Below are 15,415 nucleotides of genomic sequence, written 5' to 3'. Positions count from 1 at the left end.
TATATTCTGTATGTGACCACATTATGGTGATCCTTGGGTCGTGATGATGGAGCCCTTGAATATTGTTGCCCAGGGTACAACAAAGTGTTAATCTGGCCCTGGTTCTGCCGTCACATTCCCGCAGAAACTGGTTGATCACACCGGGGCCAGACTACTAGCATGTGGTTTTACAACCACAATGTCCTCAGAAGCAAAAACGCTTTTAAAAGGGAGGGAGGAGTCCTAACTGTTGCTGCAGGCGTGTTGTGTGAGAGTGCAGTTATATACTGGTTAATATATTTTTGGGTTCAGTTGCTTTCATGTGGCCTAATGTGAGTCTATTTGGGATCATTGGAATGATCAGCAGCATTTCTTGATGTGACTTTATGGCAGTTGCCCAGGGCATCATCGCAAGGAGGATGGCATTCATTTACTTTTGTTTTGTTTGGTATTTTTTCAGTCATTTTTGGAAATAGTGATCAATTTTGATTAATTCACAGCCTATGTTTAATTACATTTAAAATAAATGTCAACAGATGAGATCAAACAAAACAGATGAGAACTGCCCTTAAGCTGTTTAACTTGGACCAAGCATTTTAGGTCACAGATAGATGTAGCTTAGGGTCTCTGTCTATACACCTTATAAGACAATTTAGGTGATGGCATGTTGTTTTTCTGCTATTGAACTGTTTTCTAATAATGTTGTGTTAAATAAAGTGAAGGAAGGAGAGAAATAACGTTTCCCTAGCAGTTTTCAAAAATTTCCCCATGTAATCCGATTAATCGATTAATCGTGTCGAGACCCCATCCGATTAATCGATTATCCAAATAATCGTTTGTTGCAGCCCTAATTATTAACATTATTATTATTATTACATGACAACATAACCTGCGCCCACCTTGGCTGAAGACCACCTGGACACAACTACGACAGGACACAGCGAAGAAGAGACGCTGGAAAAGGAGAACTACTTCAATCACCTGCACCCAATCTCCAACCTGGTTTCACGGTCAAAGGATCAGAAGGGCTTTTCGGGGACAAGATCAGCTCCCTGACAGGTGGACAACCACCTCAACACACCATGGAAGGACCCAGACGTCTCCCTACTGAGAAGTTGAACTGTGCGCTCTCACATCCCAAACTCCATTCTTGCATTCCAGACCTGGACTTCAAGGAACTCATAAACTTAAGACTGAAACCATCCTGATCAACGGACGAGGACTCTAACCGTTCCAAACCGTTCTTCAACCGGGACTCTCAGTCCACGGACAAGCCCTTTGATGAAGAACGCCTGGCTTGCCTCAGCTTCTGCCATAGTTAGAGCTGCATGAATTGATACTACCTGTTCCTCATTCACAGAAACAGCCGTGTGCGACCTGTAGCTTTAAATTCATCTGATGTTTCAATAAACTCTACTGATGTTTTCTGTGTATTATATGGTCTTGCTAATCCTTCCCAATCTCTTTACAGGAACTGCTCTAAATTGTAGAATTGTTGCATCACAGTAAATTCACATCAACATGTATGAAATAGCTCTTCTTTAGTTTATGATGGTGTTGATTTCACTGATTTCCATTATCTCACTTATGTCTCTGTAAGCTGCTGTTTGTTATTGTCAGTTGTGTTTGTCTTATCATGTTTTATTATTTTATTCTTTATTTTATTTTACTTTATTTGTTCTTTGTTTTCTTTTTGTTTGGTAATTTTATTCGGATAAACAGAAGGGATTATGTTACTGTATGTTTATTAACTGAATGTACACACACACACACACCCCTTGTTAGCGGCCAGAAGCAGAGTATGGGTGGGATGAGGCTGGCCCATACTCTGGAACAGCAGCTGCTATGTGTGGACTCTCATGTGATTTGTTTATTTACATTTGTAGTAAACCTTTCTCCACACTCATCATGACTAAATGATTTAGGTTTCTTCTGGACTTTCCTGCACGAGTCTACATGTTGCTTCACTCTAACACATTTCTTATGAACCAAACAGCCTGAAGACCTTATTGCTGGATGACTTGTCTCCCTCACGTGTCTCTGGAGAGACCACTTGTGAAGAACTTGTTGACAGACTTACCATCTGACTCAGAAGACCTGCTCTCATTCCAGTCATCATCTTCATCTCCAGTTTCAGACCCAGAGTCTGACAGCTCAGAGTCCAGATTCACACCATCTTCATCTCCACTAACTTCAGTCTCTGAAGAATCAGATGTTTGTTCATGAGGGTTCAGATCTGGGTTCCTGCTAGTTCCTGCTCCTCCACCAGTTTCTGCTGCCATCTGGTCAGCTGAGCTGCTGGTTGGAACATCTCTGTCTTCTATTTGCTGCTGATGAAGCTGTGAGACCAGAGGTTTCTCTTCATCATCCTCACTCTTTATAGAAACAGCAGTAACAGGAAACCCGACAGCTTCAGTCTCCTCCTTCAAACAGAGATGCTCTCCCTCCAGACTGGTCCAGAGCTCCTCCTGTTCCTCCTTTATGTGGAGGTGTTCTGGGTCCTGCTGGTCCACACCAGCACTCTGTTCTTCAGGAGCTTCTTCTTTAACCAGCGCCAGCTGTGGAACATCTGTAGGAAACACAGACACATGATGTTACAGACCACCATACCTTTATATTTACACCATGAGTGATACTGGCTACATGATGTGGGAAAAAGGACCAAGAACATGAACTTCATTTAGATAAAAACAGATTTCTACTTTAGGAACAATAAAAACTTCCATCACAATCAGCGTGTTTGTTTCTGACCAGAACTTCTAAGCCTCCTACTCACAACCCAAGCTTTAGATCTGAAGCTGATGTGAGGAGAAACGTCTCCAAGATAAAATCAGCAACTATTCAGTCAAAAGGAAAATGAATAAACACTTAGATGTAGCTGCTGTCAGTAACAATCTTTCACTTTAAAGCTCTCAGCAGGCTAGAGCACTACAAAGCAAAGGAATCTTACTAAATAGCATTTTGGGAGATTTTTTGTTGAGTATATATATATATATATACACTCAACAAAAATATAAACGCAACACCTTTGTTTCTGCTCCGATTTTTCATGAAATGGACTTAAAGATCTAAAATTCATTCCAGATACACAATATTACCATTTCTCTCAAACATTGTTCACAAATCAGTCTAAATGTGTGATAGTGAGCCCTTCTGCTTTGCTGAGATAATCCATCCCACCTCACAGGTGTGCCATATCAAGATGCTGATCTGACATCATGAGAAGTGCACAGGTGTACCTTATACTGCCCACAATAAAAGGCCACCCTGGAATGTGTAGTTTTTTTGCTTTATTGGTGGTCTGGGGACTCAGAACCGGTCAGTATCTGGTGTGACCACCATTTGCCTCATGCAGTGCAACACATCTTCTTCGCATAGTTTATCAGATTGTCAATTGTGGCCTTTGGAATGTTGGTCCACTCCTCTTCAATGGCTGTGTGAAGTTGTTGGATATTAGTGAGAACTGGTACACCCTGTCGTATACGCCGGTCAAGCACATCCCAAACATGCTGAACGGGTGACATGTCCGGTGAGTTTGCTGGCCATGCAAGAACTCTGACATTTTCAGCTTCCAAGAATTGTATACAGATCCTTGCAACAAGGGGCCGTGCATTATCTTGCTGAAACATGAGGTGATGTTCATGGATGTACGGCACAACAATGGGCCTCAGGATCTCATCACGGTATCTCTGTGCATTCAAAATGTCATCAATAAAATGCACCTGTGTTCTTCGTCCATAACAGATGCCTGCCCATACCATAACCCCACCACCACCATGGGCCACTCGATCCACAACATTGACATAAACAAAGCGCTCACCCACATGATGCCACACACGCTGTCTGCCATCTGCCCTGAACAATGTAAACCGAGATTCATCCGTGAAGAGAACACCTCTCCAACGTGCCAGATGCCATCGAATGTGAGCATTTGCCCACTCAAGTCTGTTATGGTGACGAGCTGGAGTAAGGTCAAGACCCCGATGAGGACGACGAGCATGCAGATGAGCTTCCCTGAGATTGTTTCTGACAGTTTGTGCAGAAATTGTTTGGTTATGCAAACCAATTGTTTCAACAGCTGTCTGAGTGGCTGGTCTCAGACGATCTTGGAGGTGAGCCTGCTGGATGTGGAGGTCCTGGGCTGGTGTGGTTACACGTCGTCTGCGGTTGTGAGGCCGTTTGGATGTACTGCCATATTCTCTGAAATGCCTTTGGAGATGGCTTATGATGGAGAAATGAACATTCAATGCATGAGCAACTAGGGCTGCAACAACGAATCGATAAATTCGATGAAAATCGATTACTAAAAGCGTTGGCAACGAATTGCGTCATCGATTCGTTGTGTCGCACAACTCTTCCAGACCAGAGCAAGTCAGATCAGAGCGAGGGAGAGCCAGCAGATCAGCGCAAGGGAGAGCCGCAGATCAGCGCAAGGGAGAGCCGGTACCGGCAGATCAGCGCGAGGGAGAGGCGGCAGACTTGCGCTGCTGCGAACCGGTTCCGCCCAAGGCCGGATTAATTGCCCAGGGCCCAGGGCACGAGCAAAATACTGTATCTATAATTTCCTGCTTTATGAGGACTATGGTGACCGTACGTTCCGTTTTCCCCGGACATGTCCACTTTTCACTCTCTGTCCGTGCGTCCGGACTGCGGGTTCTTGTATTGATGAAAATGTCCGGCTTTTCATCCAGGAGCAGGGATAGAATTATGGGGGAGCTGTATATCCTACACATCCGGGGAGCCGGAAAAAAGTTTTCTATATTATATCATTTTTGGACTCTTTTGAGCAGAGAGCGGCACAGCGCAATGTTGCGCAGCGATCCAGGCAGCTGCTTCCAGCGCACGGTCCATTCTCAAAGTGGCGCAACCAAAAAACTATAATTAGCACACGATCGTTCATGTCCGCACATGTTCTCTACTTTCTGTCTTATTTGTGCCTGAAGCGCGCTACTGCGGAGCTCATCACCTGTGCTGTGGTGATGTCACCTCACGCAGCATCGAAAACGCGCTCTGCGCTTTTCGGTCAGGAGATCCCTTTGATCTGCTCAAAAGTAACTGGTGAGGTGAAAAAGTAAGAATCCAGGCAACAGATTTTCTGGAGAATTAAGAGGAGATGCAGGAAGATGAGAGACAGACAGGACAGGAAAATAGTTAAATAAAAACAAGAAAACAAAACAAAGTGTTGAAAAGTAAAATGTAGGTAGATTTATCTCCACTACACGTTTTTACCAGTAAAAAACAATAAGTTACACACATGTAATATTTATACATCTGATACAATTCAGATCACCTTCAAAACTCAGTCACACACCCAGGGCCGTTTCAAGACATTTTGGGGGCCAAGGCAAAATGCCCCCCCCCCTAACTGGGCTCCCCAGAAGTCTCTGTGTAATCCATACCCTCTCCAGTAGTGTTAGTTATACAGTGTTTGTAAAAGCTCCTCAGACATTACTGACATGTTCTAATATTATCAGATGAAAAACTAAATTATCAGACACGCTGTCTCATCTGCTGCTTTTCTAAACTTGCAAAAAGTAACAAAACCGTTTGAAAGCTACTATTTGTGGATTCTCTGAAAGTTTCCATGGAGTGTGTGATAACTTATTTTTTCATTGATCCTATCGTCTAATCTCACAGCTGAAACAAGCATCCTTAATAATCTGTGCACAGGAAGCTTACCAATGCTGTAGTAAAACAAAAGGTATAATAATTTATTATTATTAAAACCTTGTTGCAGCACTAAAGCAGAAAAATGAGATTTTGCATTAAATATGCAAAATATTTACATATGAATTGTTTTAGAGCCCTTTTATTGGCAGAATCTGATATTAATTTAGTTCTTACAAAAAATGGGTCCCAACATGGTTTGTGTGGCGTTGCCATAGTGTGACGTCATAGGCACAGATCCCCTGTCCTCTTTTTTGGAAATGGAAATATGATCACCCTACATTAAACAAACTGTCCACCCGGGCTTTTGCGCTGCACAGAGACGCTTCGCTGCCTATGACTGAACGTCAGTTGAGAGTCAGTCTCATGCAGACTGACCAATGAAGAGACGGCCTCAAGTTAAGACCCTTTCCTCATTGGTCAGTCCACACATGGTGGGTCAAAGGTTACTCTGGGCGGGTTACATGTTGTCAGGCATTCAAGTATTGAGTATATTTACTGCATATTACAGTAAAATATTCTGTATGTGACCATATTATGGTGATCCTTGGGTCGTGATGATGGGGCCCTTGAAAATTGTTGCCCAGGGTACAACAAAGTCTTAATCTGGCCCTGGTTCCGCCGTCACATTCCCGCAGAAACTGGTTGATCACACCGGGGCCAGACTACTAGCATGTGGTTTTACAACCACAATGTCCTCGGAAGCAAAAACGCTTTTAAAAGGGAGGGAGGAGTCCTAACTGTTGCTGCAGGCGTGCTGTGTAAGAGTGCAGTTATATACTGGTTAATATATTTTTGGGTTCAGTTGCTTTCATGTGGCCTAATGTGAGTCTATTTGGGATCATTGGAATGATCAGCAGCATTTCTTGATGCGACTTTATGGCAGTTGCCCAGGGCATCATCACAAGGAGGATGGCATTCATTTACTTTTGTTTTATTTGGTATTTTTTCAGTCATTTTTGGAAATAGTGATCAATTTTGATTAATTCACAGCCTATGTTTAATTACATTTAAAAATTAGTTGTTTGACATCCCCAGTTATAATAAATATCAACAGATGAGATCAAACAAAACAGATGAGAATTGCCCTTAAGCTGTTTAACTTGGACCAAGCATTTTAGGTCACAGATAGGTGTAGCTTAGGGTCTCTGTCTATACACCTTATAAGACAATTTAGGTGATGGCATGTTGTTTTTCTGCTATTGAACTGTTTTCTAATAATGTTGTGTTAAATAAAGTGAAGGAAGGAGAGAAATAACATTTCCCTAGCAGTTTTTAAAAATTTCCCCATGTAATCCGATTAATCGATTAATCGTGTCGAGACCCCATCCGATTAATCGATTATCCAAATAATCGTTTGTTGCAGCCCTATGAGCAACAGATCTGGTTGACATTCCTGCTGTCAGCATGCCAATTGCACGCTCCCTCAATACTTGTGGCATCTGTGGCATCTTGCTGAGACAAAACTGCACATTCCAGGGTGGCCTTTTATTATGGGCAGTATAAGGTACACCTGTGCACTACTCATGATGTCGGACACTTGTAATTCTCTTGATATGGCACACCTGTGAGGTGGGATGGATTATCTCAGCAAAGCAGAAGTGCTCACTATCACACATTTAGACTGATTTGTGAACAATGTTTGAGAGAAATGGTAATATTGTGTATCTAGAATGAATTTTAGATCTTTAAGTCCATTTCATGAAAAATCGGAGCAGAAACAAAGGTGTTGCATTTATATTTTTGTTGAGTGTATATATATATATACATATATATAACCATTATTATTGTTATTATGATTATGATTATTGTAGTAGTTATTATTATATGTCCAGTAGAGGGTTACTTAGTGACTGAGCAGTGGGCGGAGCCTGTTGTTTTCTACTCATTGTATTATTTTTCAGCGTTTTATTGTGATTCCTTTCGTGACCTCGGTCTGGGACACGTGCTGTATGAATAAACTTGGTTCTTCTTCCACCACAGAGAAAGGCTGCTCTTCCAGCATCATGAACTTCCTTATGGTCCGGTTATTAGCTGAGCCGTCTGACGCTCATACAGACGGGTGTTGGTGAGCGTAGCTGCGTCTGACTGGGAGGTGTTTATCTCTGCAGCCATCCCTGGAAACTCACCTCACTCCACCCAGACTTTGTTCTTTACGTCGTATTAAACCAGCTGTAATCAGCTTCCCCAGGAGCTGAAGCTTTTCATTGCAGGACTCAAAGCTTACATCACTCTCGCAGACGGAGTTACAGTTAGGCGGACATGTTGTTTTACATTGTTGCTGCTGTCCTGCACAGCATGAAGGAAAAGGGGAAGAACCCCAAGTGCTGCACACAGGGTTCACACAGGTGTTGCTGGTATGATCAGAACATCCCAAACTAACACCAACGTAGATACACAATAAACAACTTGTATTAAGTACTGATGAGCTATCTGCAGTGGAACAGGACCAGCTGGCATCCTCACACCAAAAGGAGGAACGGGTGTCTTTTATAAACCAGCCAGGCACTAACTGGTGTGTTTCCATTACCGAAACTTCCCAGTATGACCGTCTCCACTTCACCGGAGCCAGCCGAACCGGTCGTTTTCCAGACCTTTTGAGAGTCTTTGCAGGTTCTGTGGCCTCACCCAGATCACCCGCGGGCAAACCGAGTTCTAACCAGAAGCATCTGTCAGCATTCATTCTGGACAGTTTTACTTATTTTATGCTTCTTTGTGAGAAATGTCCTCATGTCCCCATGTCTGTGGAGGGATCAGACATGGACACTGCTTATTATGGGATAGTAATGGCACTGACTCCTCCTCCAGCTTCGACAAGCCTGTAGTTTCACTTTGGTTCGTTCGGTTGTTTATTTTCTAACTTTGTTGACAACCATGTCAGTCAAGTCCACCATGCGTGCAGCAGAGCAACCAGGAAAACGTGGAACGGACTTCTAATGAATCAAGTGGAATGGATTTCTTTGAGAAAAATCGAAAGAGCAAAAGGTGAACTAAATGTGTGTGTGTGTGTGTGTGTGTGTGTGTGTGTGTGTGTGTGTGTGTGTGTGTGTGTGTGTGTGTGTGTGTGTGTGTGTGTGGTCCAAATGCATACTTTTAAAAAGTGGGAGGGGCATTCCCTTCTGACATAATGGTTGCGACATCTATGAACCACCTCCACTCAGTCAGCCAATTTAGTAGTTTGCTCGTAGTTTAACTCTTGATCAGGGATTGAAGCAAAAAATTCTCATCTGACTGAAAAGTATTGAGGGGGGGAGGGGTTCACATCGTTTACACACAGCCACTATTCAGGTTTATTTTTCCAACAATATTATTATTTTTTTACATTTTAGTAACTTGCAAACAGTCCAACACTCTAAATACTACATGAACATACTCTCCTCTCAGACATCTAGGGATGGGTACCGAATTTGGTACTTTTGAAGGTACCGACCGAATTCCACAGTACCGACCGAGCACCGATTCACTTCAATTGAAACGGTGCCTCGTTTCGGTACCCGTCCTTCACAACGAGAACTTGCCTAGACAGCTACGCATGCGCAAGAGCATTATTTCATCGGTCGCTGCGAGCGAGTTGTGAGATCATTATCTCATCTTAATCTGCTCCGGTAGGTAAATAAAATGTAAGATAACGTTAGCTTGATTTGTTAGCTTCCGTTTCACTAATGGTGCGTTCGCTTTCTCCTCGGAACTCCGAAACTCCGACTAGAAGAACACGAACGCGCTCTAAAGTTTGGCTTCACTTTACTAAATGCAACGGGTGATTGGGTGAAGATGAAACCAGTGACAACAATTTAAGTGTGACGCATCATCGTTTAAATCTGCTCCAGCAGTTAAATAAACTGTTTAAGATAACGTTAGCTTGATATGTTAGCTTCCTATGCCACCATTGTTATCATCTAATGGTGCGTTCGCTTTCTCCTCGGAAATTCTAACTTCCCAGTAGGAAAAATCAAATGAAAAAGGACGGTAAAAGGAATGAAGATACACAGTAAATTTAGTTCACAGTAAAGATGTTTGCTTCAGTTTAATTATCAGCTTATAAAACTACAAGGACGATGTTAAAATACAAACAGTTGTATGTTATTTATCGTGATACTTATCAAATATGGTTATATATCGAGAAAAATATATATCTAATTATAAAAGAGAATTAAAATATTAAACACTCAAAAGTATCGAAAATTGGTACCGTTAAGTACCGGTATCAATTCCTAGGTACCGGGAATTAGTACCGGATCGATTCAAATGTCAAAGGTACTCATCCCTACCAAAAAGAAAGAAAAAAAAAGACGTCAGATTTATCACTCCGTTAAAGGCCTAAATTTGTCATTATCTCAAATCAAATGTCATTGTCCTCAGTCCTCGTCCTCCTCAGATAATACAAATCCTTCTACAAAATTCACAAATGGTCTCCATACCTTCTCAAAAACATCCAATTTCTTTTTCAGTATACATGTTATCCGCTCCAATGGCAAAGCCACCATCATTTGTTTTATCCACTGTGTGATACTCTGCTCCCTTGTTCTTTTCCATTTTAATGCAATTAATCTTTTTGCTTTTAACAAACCCATATCAATAAACATTCTATCACTTTTTGTGGTAGATGTGGGATGGAGGAAGAAGCATCTAATGTAAGTAATAAGAAGCCTTGTGAAACAAATCCAAGCAAATACTACCATGTAATTGATCTCTCTCTCACACACACACACACACACACATATTTTGGTGAAGTCTGATCTGAATTAGTTGAAAGCTAATGTTGCCTATTTTCTGAAATCATCCTATTAAACCTGGTTTTCACAACATGTTATTGGTTTTATTCTTATTTGTATATTTTTCATTTTAGTTTTCATTTATTCTTTCATATTTACTTAGTAGTAGTACCTTAGTTGAGTGTTACTAGGTTAGTGAGTTTGTTGATAGAAGTATATTAACTGAAATGTTTAATTACATTTGTTAAACTCTTACCTATCAGGGAGAAGTTGTTTGTGTTTATTCCAATTATAAATGTGCAGTTTCTTACTGTTCAGAAACACATGTTTTCATATTTTTATTTTTAAATATTTAAATATTTGATCATATTTTAAATCTCAGCCTGAGCAGGCAGGTATTCATAGATGACAGAATTTACTCCGATTAATCACACAGTGGGGAAATTAACTCGCTACAGCAGCACATATCAAATAATGAGATTACACTTAAATACACAAGGCAGTAAGCTATTGTAACCTTCAAAAATACACAACTCTAAGAGCCAAGACTGAACACTTTTCCTGATATCCAAGTGCTTGTCTGACTTGATAGTTTAGATCAAAATGACAGATTTATGTTATGTTAAGTTATTCATAGCCAAACCAAAGCCTATTGTTGCACAACAACACATAGAAGTATTTCTTCTCTCACGCAGCAAGATGAAGTTGATGAAATGGAGGAAGAGGAGGAAAACAACCCCCCTGCACCTAACCCCAAGCAACCCAGTGCTTTGGAGTCTCTCCTTGGGGAAGCCTACATACCAAGAGAGGAGAGGGGACATGCAAAGAAAACTCTTGCAGAGGTGGCAGAAGATGAGATCAAGAGGTGCAGGGTGAGGAGACCTGCAGGACTGCAGGACAATCCTCTGGTCGGGTGGAGAGAGAATGAAAAAGAGTATCCTCTTTTGGCTCGCATGGCTAAGCGATATCTCCGTGTCCCTGGGACCAGTGTCGCGTCTGAGAGGGTTTTTTCAACTGCAGGTGATGTAATCACTGCAAAAAGAAGCTGTCTCACCCCTGGTCATGTGGATCAGCTACTTTTCCTGCAGAAGAATCTTACCGTTCCCAAGTGATGTTCATAAGAGGACAGTTTACTCAGTCTGTCTTTAGTCAAGTTTCATTTCCTGTTCAGTTTTGTTTGTACATTAATATGGAATACCTTTCAGTTTTCACGAGTTAACATTTTTGTACTTTAACGGCATTTGAATGTTTCTGGATACTTGAAGTGTTTAAAGTTTTTGCACAAGACTGTGAAACTGTTGTTTAAGGTTCTGTACCTTTTAACTTCTATTTGCACAAAGTAAAACGAAAGCAGTTAAATTTAACCTTTCTGTCTCTGTTTACATTTGCACTGGCAAATAATGTCTTTTTTCATTTGGTTAAACTTATTAGAATAAAAATGGCATTTGCTTTCAACAGCAATAGCTTTTGGCTGAATTCCTAACGTCTGAATTTAATGATGTCCTAGAAAACACTGGAAACACTTGACATTCTGGGAGAGGCACTCGTCCTAATAGCCATTTTTAATAGCCAATATTTGATTAATTTATCAATGAATGTCAATATTATCAATATACTGCACAACTATGCAGTCATGGAATTACGGTAACTGCAAAAATGTTTTTAAATTGATGACCTGAATTGAATCGATCCGATTACATAGTGATAATCGTTTCTAAATCTCAAGAATCTGAATCGAATCGATTCTGGAAATTTGAATCGATACCCAGCACCACTAGAGTCTGGCCTATTTATTATTATTATTGAATAAGTGGTAACTTAATCTGACGCCAGGGTTACAATAGACTGACAATATATTCATTCATCCACCAGTACCTGTGTCCATGCTGTCCAGGTCCAGGTGGTGAAGAACACACGATGAATCAGTCCCAGCTGATGGATGATCCTGAAGTGGTAGCAGGTTTTCTTTAGCCGTGTTTAGCTAACAGCTGCAATAGAAACAAAGCAGGAGAGCTGATTAAGATGCTGCTTCAGAACAACGCAGGAGATTAAAGATCCAACGCTTTGGTTCTGGCCAAAGGAACAGCAGCAGATCCAGAGGGCAGGAAGTCTAGAGAAAAGCTTTTCTCACCCACAACCTGATTCTGGAGCTCCGATTGTCACGAAGACCGCAGAATATCTTCTCTGGTTCTGGAAAGAACTCCACCAAGTTGTTGAGGAGGAGAAGAAAGTTTCCACAGCCTGGTGAGAAGATTTCTGCAGCAGCAGCAGTTAGTCGCTTTAGCTGATCAACTCTCCCAGAGACTGAAGTGAAGACATTTTTACTGCAGAGCCTCAAATATTCTCCTCACACACCAGAACAACAAGCTAGCTCTGTTAGCAGCTTCTGGTTTCTGCTTTTTCCGGTGGTCGGTGACCAGCGTAAAGGTGCACTACCGCCACCTGCTGGAGTAGAATAAAACACACCTGGCTCTCACACAACTTGGTGGTTTTTAAGACAAAATATTTGTCGTAATGTTTTTATTTTATTTTTTTAACGGTGTCGTCAAAATCCCCGAAAAAACAGGTACACTACATTTTGTTAGGGTTAGGGTTAGTAAGGGTTAGTAAGGATTTACTAAAGCAAGTTAGTGAACAGAAAATGGCCATCTCAAGGTTTTACTCGGATGTCCCTCAGCAGGGTGCAGCACAGTTGAAAGTCATCTGAATGAAAGCTTGATATGCAGCTTCTTTATGAAAGTGTGTAAATATACAGTGTGGTTGCCGTACATATGTTGAGGTTCTCAGACATCACTGTTCACTAACTTGCTTTAGTAAATCCATACTTTGGTTAAATAAATCAGTTGTTGAACCCCCACTCCTCTGTTTGGTCTCCTTTCTTATTACAACCCACCACTTCCAGTCTGGGTTGTAACAATATGCAGACAGACTTTCTCATCTTTGGACCAGAAATCCAGAAAAGGAAATTGCTTAGCCAATCGCCTGACCTTAATGGCATTACATTAATCTCCGAGAACAAAGCAAGGAACCTTGGTGTTATCTTTGACCAGGACATGTCATTCAAATCCCAGGTTTCACACGTTTGTCGGATTTCCTTTTTCCACCTTCGGAATATTGCTAAGATTAGAAGCATCCTTTCCAGAAGTGATGCTGAAAAACTAGTTCATGCATTTATTACATCAAGACTGGATTACTGTAATTCCTTACTCTCAGGAAGTCCACAGAATGTAGTTAAAAGTCTTCAGCTTGTCCAAAATGCTGCAGCTAGAGTTCTGATGAGAATTAAAAAGAGAGATCATATCTCTCCTGTCTTAGCTTCCCTACATTGGCTACCTGTTAAATTCAGAATAGATTTTAAGATCCTTCTTCTCACATATAAAGCTCTTAATAATCAAGGTCCATCATACATCAGTAATCTGATTGTTCCATATGTTCCTAACCGAGCACTTCGCTCTCAGACTGCAGGTCTACTGGTGGTTCCAAGAATATCTAAACTTAGGATGGGAGGCAGATCTTTTAGTTATCAGGCTCCTCTCTTGTGGAACCAGCTCCCAGCCTTAGTCCGTGAGGCAGACACTTTGTCTACTTTTAAGAATAGGCTTAAAACATTTTTATTTGATAGGGCCTATGGTTAAAATCTGATGTTAGCCTAAATCTGGACAAGTGGGGGAGTACAGGGAGGTGGAGTGTACAGTCGGTAAAGACGGCTCTCCCTTGCCCTGCCTCCAACATGCCTACATCTAAATAGGATAGATTATCCAGAGTTATCTCTGTAGTTATGCTGCTATAGGCTTAGACTGCTGGAGGACACAATGACCACTTTTCACACTCTACTGCTTTCTTCTACAATCTGCTCTTTAACTGTACTATTTTGAGCAATTTCAGCTGTTAACTTTATTTTCTCTGTAAGTGTTTTTCTCCCCAGAAGAAGCTACAATGACGTTCTGCCGAGCTGTAGTGGCCTCATGGAGGGGGCCATCGACTAGCACACTGCTGCTAACCACTAATACATTCTCTCTCTCCTGATAATAACTTTTGTTTTCATTGACTTTTGATGTGCTAATACTAGTTTATCCGTTTAATTATAGATCCACTAGGATAAATACAATAAAGTTTATCTTTCACCAAATACAATTTTACTAAGACATCACAATCTAACTATGGACACATTACTTGTCTGTGTGTGTGTGTGTGTGTGTGTGTGTGTGTGTGTGTGTGTGTGTGTGTGTGTGTGTGTGTGTGTGTGTGTGTGTGTGCGTGTGTGTGCGTCTGCTCTGTCTTCTCGATCCCCGGTGAGTCATGGAGGATGGCTGCTTATACTGAGCCAGGATTCTCTGGAGGTTTCTTCCTGTTAAAAGGGAGTTTTCCTCTCCACTGTCGCTTTATGCTTGCTTAGTATGAGGATTGCTGTATAGTCACTGACACTAGTCAGTGACTTGATGCAATTTGCTGGGTTCCTTATATAGGAAATATTATTTCTGATTGGCTTAATGAACTGTGAATTGGAATGTTTATTATGTGAAGTGCCTTGAGATGACTCTTGTCGTGATTTGGCGCTATATAAATAAACTTGAATTGAATTGAATTGAATTAAGTATCTCCTCCTTTGGTATACAGATCCTCACTGAGCCAAGTACTGTGAACAAATAGTTTCTCCATGATATTATCCAGCAAGGTCCCGTTTTTGTCAAAACAAGGGTGAGGTAATGAAAAAATAGAAATATTTCATTAAATTAACATTTAAATTATTTATATGCATCATTAAAATAAAAAAAACATGTTTTGAAATATATAAAGTGCACCAAACTTGACTCAGTCCATTCAACAATTCTAAATGGACAATTATGTAACTCATCAATTAATTATTTGAAAGGATAATTTGTCAATTAAATGCTGAAAAAAATAAACAATACATTAATGAGGCAAGAACTTTTTAAACTTGAAAACTTGAACATACCTACACCCACAAGTCTATTTTTACCTGGAGTCTCCTCTCAAGAGTGGCTGAAGTAATATTACAACTTTGACAGAATACAAATTCTCTCTCTCTCTCTCTC

At 40.9% G+C, this 15,415-nt stretch overlaps 1 protein-coding gene across 1 annotated transcript in view; it reads right to left on the bottom strand.

The window, feature by feature from the left end:
- The window catches only part of LOC139066146 (zinc finger protein 585A-like), a 42,834-nt gene extending 30,068 nt beyond the window's left edge, over positions 1-12,766 (bottom strand). Inside the window, exons 1-3 of the mRNA XM_070548169.1 lie at positions 12,490-12,766; positions 12,234-12,346; positions 2,060-2,548 (exon numbers count right to left, since the gene is read on the bottom strand). Of these exons, the coding sequence (XP_070404270.1) occupies positions 2,060-2,548; positions 12,234-12,243 (499 nt within the window). The 5' untranslated portion in view covers positions 12,244-12,346; positions 12,490-12,766. The remainder of the gene's footprint in view (positions 1-2,059; positions 2,549-12,233; positions 12,347-12,489) is intronic.
- Positions 12,767-15,415: the final 2,649 nt, after the last annotated feature.

This window comes from Nothobranchius furzeri, chromosome 2 (assembly GCF_043380555.1).
Source record: "Nothobranchius furzeri strain GRZ-AD chromosome 2, NfurGRZ-RIMD1, whole genome shotgun sequence".
NCBI lineage: Eukaryota > Metazoa > Chordata > Actinopteri > Cyprinodontiformes > Nothobranchiidae > Nothobranchius > Nothobranchius furzeri.
Note: the sequence above shows the minus strand (reverse complement) of the source record. Positions and strands in the feature narration are given on the sequence as shown.